Raw genomic sequence first — 4,923 nt, 5'->3', positions numbered from 1 at the left:
GGATTGTTTCCTAATAGTACGGTTTATGAGGGCCAGTTTGTGAAGCCAGCATTTGGATGTTTCCATTTTAAACCGATCATTAAGGCCTGTTTGCTGTGCATTTATTATCTACAGCCAGGGAATATTCTCAGTCAGTCTTTCCACGAAAAAAAAAAAAAAAAACACATGACACTGCAAATGTTGCTGGAAAGAATGAACGAAACATAAAGATGCACACTACTCAATGACTGTAAACAACTGACAAAAGCATTACCCCTGACCCTGATGTCTCACACAGTTTGAAAAAGCATGTAAGTGTATTTTAACCTGTCAGACGGCATACTGATGACGTCACTAGACGAGTAAAAACCAATTACATTTTTTCATCACTGCAGTGTTTTTATGGGCCAAATATGATCTCAATGCAACATATAATGTTGTATTACGAAAGCAAGCTGGGTTTTTTTCCTCAAAGGCCTTCTAAGAAAGGAATTTGAAGCTGCAAGCATGCAATAAAACAGTACAGATGTTTCCACAATAAGCCAAGCAACACTTCTTGTTCATGTACCATTTTATTGGACTTATATAGAAATACTTAAAAAAACAAAACAAAACCAAAAAAAAAAAAAAAAAAAAACATGAAGTAGCACCATTACTTAAGTTTTTACTTTATCATGTAGAACTTTAAATGTCAGAAAAATAAAACTCTTGATACATTTTCAAATCTTGTTTCAGCAAATATAATATTAGTATTCGACCATGAGGTTAAAGGCCTTTTATCATAAAATAAAATATACTTTGTTTTTAAACTTTGCTCAATAAAGTACATAGACGCTCAAGTAACTTCACCTACATATACATAAACAAGTGGTAAACAAACGTATTAAAATAGAAATCCTAAAACCTATAGTGGCGCAACAGAACAGAACTCTGTGATACCCACTGGAATCTAATTCATACAAATTTTTAGAAAGCGTAAATGGTTCCTTTTTGTCTGAACATACTAAGTTTTATACATTTCGACATATTTCGTAATAATATAGAATAAAATATGCTTTATATTACTGAATAGAAAATATGCTGGGTGAAACGGATTGAAAAAACGTTTTTTTGTTTTTTTTTGCTGAACCTAGAAACCCTCCAACCCAACAGAATACTGTCCGATGCAAAAACACATTTCGTGGTCTGAATCGCCATCCGCTTTTCGAGTGATATTAAAATAATACAGTGTTCGTTGCCGTGAGGCCATACTAAAAAATAAAAAGATATTTGAACCCAGCTACAAAAAAGTTCACTGAACTTAAATTAAAATATTTGTAAACATCTTTGCCATACGAAATATAATCTTTCAAGTCAAAAAAGAATAAAATACTTCAATCTGTATTAATGTCATCATGAATATTTAAAACTTGTGGAATTTCTGCTTTATCTATACATATATATTTATATATATGTAGGATATGATGCTGTTCTCCCTCAAACGAGTTCCATCACGTAAGCTGCAGTATCTCCACACTGTTGTGAGTCTCTCTCTGTGTGTGTGTGTGTGTGTGTTTGTGTGTGTGTGTGTGTGTGTGTGTCTGTGTGTGTGTGTGTGTGTGTCAGACAGGAAGCCGTCCAGATTCCCCCGAACTCCAGGTCTGCTACCAGTACATTCGATCAGTGGAATCGAAAGGCTCGTTTATGCTAACAGTCTAAGGTACCTCGGGTGAGACCGTCGGCCGTCCTTACTTCATCAACGCTTGCTTGTGTACAGCTGACTAAAACTATTGATTACTAGGCTTGAATATTTAAAACATGCATTAGATGTTGAAAATATTTGTCCCGAGCTACAGTACAGTATGAACAATGGCCGTCCCTTTTTGGATACTGCAGCTCTACATACATATGTATATACACGTAAAATAACACACGTTATTAGGCTCTTGCAAAGTCACAGAGGGTGCATGGATGCCCTTTAGGAAAATATACGTATAGCCTGAGTAACTGCAGCATGGCAGACGGGGCATTTGGGCTCGTTTCTCTCGCAGATGCGGTTGGCACACTCCATGCAGAACAGGTTGTGGCCGCAGGGCACCAGAGCCGCAATCACCTCGCTCTCGAAGCACACTGAGCAGTCCCGACTTCCCTTGCGGCTCGTCCCAGATGAGGATGAAGAGGATGACGAGGAGGATGAAGAGATGGAGGAGTCGGACGGAACTCCGGAATGATGGGATCCCATCGAGTAACCGGGGAAGCTGAGTGTGCCTCCGCCCGGATCGCTGCGCACCCGACGTGCCAACGGATGCTCAACCACTCCATTGGCCTGGTGCAAAGGCGGGGACAGCCTGGGCTGGTTAGCTCGGCGCTGCAGCCTGTTGGCGTTCATGGAAGCATTGGCAGGGAAAACGGGCGATGAGGCTGAGGTGCCGTTGGCAGAGCGCTCGAACTGCGACCACATCAGGCCCGGCGGAGCTGGAGTAGGGTCGAATCCCGGAGACGGATCGAAGGCCAAGTCAGTGCAATCGGGTGAGATCACCTCGCCGCCATACACAAATCCATTGGCATTGTTGTTGTTATTGTTGTTATTGTTGTTGCTGTTGCTGGAGGCAGTGTAGCTGAGGGCGGGGCTTGGCGGGCTATAATCGGCCATCCTCGAGCTGCTATTGTTGCCGCCAAAATACGAATCGGTAGAGGCGCTCCCTAAGGAGCTGGAGCTGTCGTTGCGGTAATTAGAGAACGGCTTGCGACCTGAAGTGGGAGTGACGCTGGAGCTGGGCTTGCTCCACAAGCTGGCATTCCCATGCAAATCGAAACCCACGTCAGTGCCATTGGCGTGGAAGTCGTTCTCATCTGTGAACTCAATCAGGCCGCCGGTGCGCATGGCGATGTGTGCTTCGATCTCCTCCCTGGCCCGGTCAACGTTCTCTGGCATGCCAGTCACCTCAAACACAGGCTCTTTGTCGCGGCTGGGTGTGACGATGTAGGTATGCGTCTGCTGCTGGATGCGCTTGATGGTGGCCCCCTTGGGGCCAACCACTAGTCCCACTACCCGATAGGGCACCCGCACCTGAATGGTGGTCTGACCAGGCAGGTTGGGCGGGCCGGGTGCCGTGGCGTTCCCGTTCATGCTGCTGTTTTTGTTCCGCGAGGCTCGGATCATGGAGAAGTGCTCGGCTGCTGAGATGATTTCCCTCCGAGCCATGGCTACATCCTCTCGCCTGCCTGTCACAACAAAGACCGGCTCCTCTCCCCGCACTGGAGTTTTGATATACGTATTGGTCTTTGCTCGCAGGGCTTTAATCTTGCAACCTACAATTGTGAGAAAAAAATGAATGAGACAAAGCAAACACAATCGGGCACAAATTAAAAAGATGCAGGTGGGGTGCAAGTGCACAGTCTTCAGGGAACAACAATTTCGCTTCTCTATCTTTTTCTTTTTGGTGCGGCATAAATTCAAACCACATGCTCGGCTACTTGACATACAGGGTCAAAAATAGCACAGGGAGAGAAAAAAAGCGCATGCTGAATTAAAGATTTTCCAGAGAGTCTGACGCTCTAATCATACTGTCAACAACTTGCTTTCTGTAGATAACCTACAGAACGTGTTGTCGCCTAGATCCAGGCTATATAATGGTGTTTCCTGGTCAAGGAAGTCTATTCCCAGTAGACTACATAAGGAGTGTAAACAAAGTCCATTGAGACAAAGAAAGAAATTGCCGCTGCCTGAAGAAAACGGCACTTAGCTCTAGATATACACAGGAATGTTGTGTGTTTAACGTGATGACACATTAAAGGTAGATATGCTTGGGTTGTGTCAGCGCTCCTTTGCTTTTGTTTGGTCGGACATGAAGAGGGCAGTGCAGTTGAAAATAGGCTATAACCTACATTCCCCATGCAAATAACTACACATGCTACAATAACAGCATGCACGCATTTCTTTGAAGAGGATGATGATGATGATGATTACCTTGTCTGCCGACGATTTCAGCAACGTGCTCGGAGCTGGGAACGGGAACGCACTCGGTCATGTTCACGCTTCTTTTCCTGGGCTCGTTGTCATACAGCGAATTTTCATCGTTATCCAGCCCGAGCAGCGAGAGCTGGTCCAGAGCGATCTGCAGGGCTCTTTGGTCATCCAGGGCGTCCCCCTGCCCGCCGCTGCCGCTCCGCTCCATGTCGGCGAACAGCGAACTAGGCATCTTGGATGGGTCTGGAAACAAAGAGGGAAAACTTACAGGAGGGTGGGATTGAGCTGGGGACGGCAGGTTTTAAAAAAGCTCCACTGGTGCGAATTCAATGCGCGTCCTTGCTCCTTGTGTCCAAACAACAGTGATAATAATAATAAAAAAAGTAATATCAGTGCAATTCCGATGCGTGGTATATGCGTTATTCCCGGAGACTGGAAAGCCGGTGGTGGCGATATTCCCCTTTAGAGTGCGCACCCCTCCCTTGCAGCTCGTTTCTGTTCGCTGTCTGACTCGCTGCAGCCAGACGCGGCACTACCGGAGAATATGTGCGCATGACGTCACCCCCGGTCTGACGGGGCAGGGATGGTGCGGAGCTCGGTTGCGATTTGCATGCGCTGCGCTGATTGGACGGATTCCGGACCGAGGCCGAGTTCAGCCACAGCTCGGCGCGCCCCGCCCTATTCTTTTGTGGTCTTATTAAAAAGCAACATAACACATTTTATGTGCATTACAGTTATTGTACAACTTTCTCGTTTTCATGAAGCTTCACCGAACAAGTGTGGTTAAAAAGAGCTGTTGGTTTTATTCTTCTTCTTTTTATTATTATTATTATTATCACTACTACTTTTATTATTGCTAGTGTAAACAAGAATAAACTTCAACAATTAAATACAGCATTGGATGCAGGGGCGTGTCTAGGGGGAGGCTGGGGGAGGCAATGCCTCCCCTAGGATAAGCCCTGCCTCCCCTGAGAAATGATCTGTCCCTCTGATGA

General features: G+C 45.3%; 1 protein-coding gene across 1 annotated transcript; it reads right to left on the bottom strand.

The window, feature by feature from the left end:
- Positions 1–801: 801 nt before the first annotated feature.
- Positions 802–4,477, bottom strand: LOC127961348 (RNA-binding protein MEX3B-like). Its single transcript, XM_052560425.1, has 2 exons — positions 3,929–4,477; positions 802–3,270 (listed from the first exon to the last, which is right to left on the bottom strand). The coding sequence occupies exons 1-2, from the start codon at positions 4,158–4,160 to the stop codon at positions 1,937–1,939; spliced, it is 1,566 nt and encodes a 521-aa protein (XP_052416385.1). The 5' UTR covers positions 4,161–4,477; the 3' UTR covers positions 802–1,936.
- Positions 4,478–4,923: the final 446 nt, after the last annotated feature.

Source organism: Carassius gibelio, chromosome B7 (genome assembly GCF_023724105.1).
Source record: "Carassius gibelio isolate Cgi1373 ecotype wild population from Czech Republic chromosome B7, carGib1.2-hapl.c, whole genome shotgun sequence".
Lineage (NCBI taxonomy): Eukaryota > Metazoa > Chordata > Actinopteri > Cypriniformes > Cyprinidae > Carassius > Carassius gibelio.
The sequence above is the reverse complement of the archived record's forward strand: the minus strand, read 5'-3'. Positions and strand labels throughout refer to the sequence as shown.

Bases quoted from the DNA above. Each gene is read 5' to 3' on its own strand.
- LOC127961348 (XM_052560425.1), bottom strand. From the start codon at position 4,160: ATGCCTAGTTCGCTGTTCGCCGACATGGAGCGGAGCGGCAGCGGCGGG. The intron at 3,271-3,928 runs GTAATCATCATC...TCACAATTGTAG, and splicing joins TGAAATCGTCGGCAGACAAG to GTTGCAAGATTAAAGCCCTG.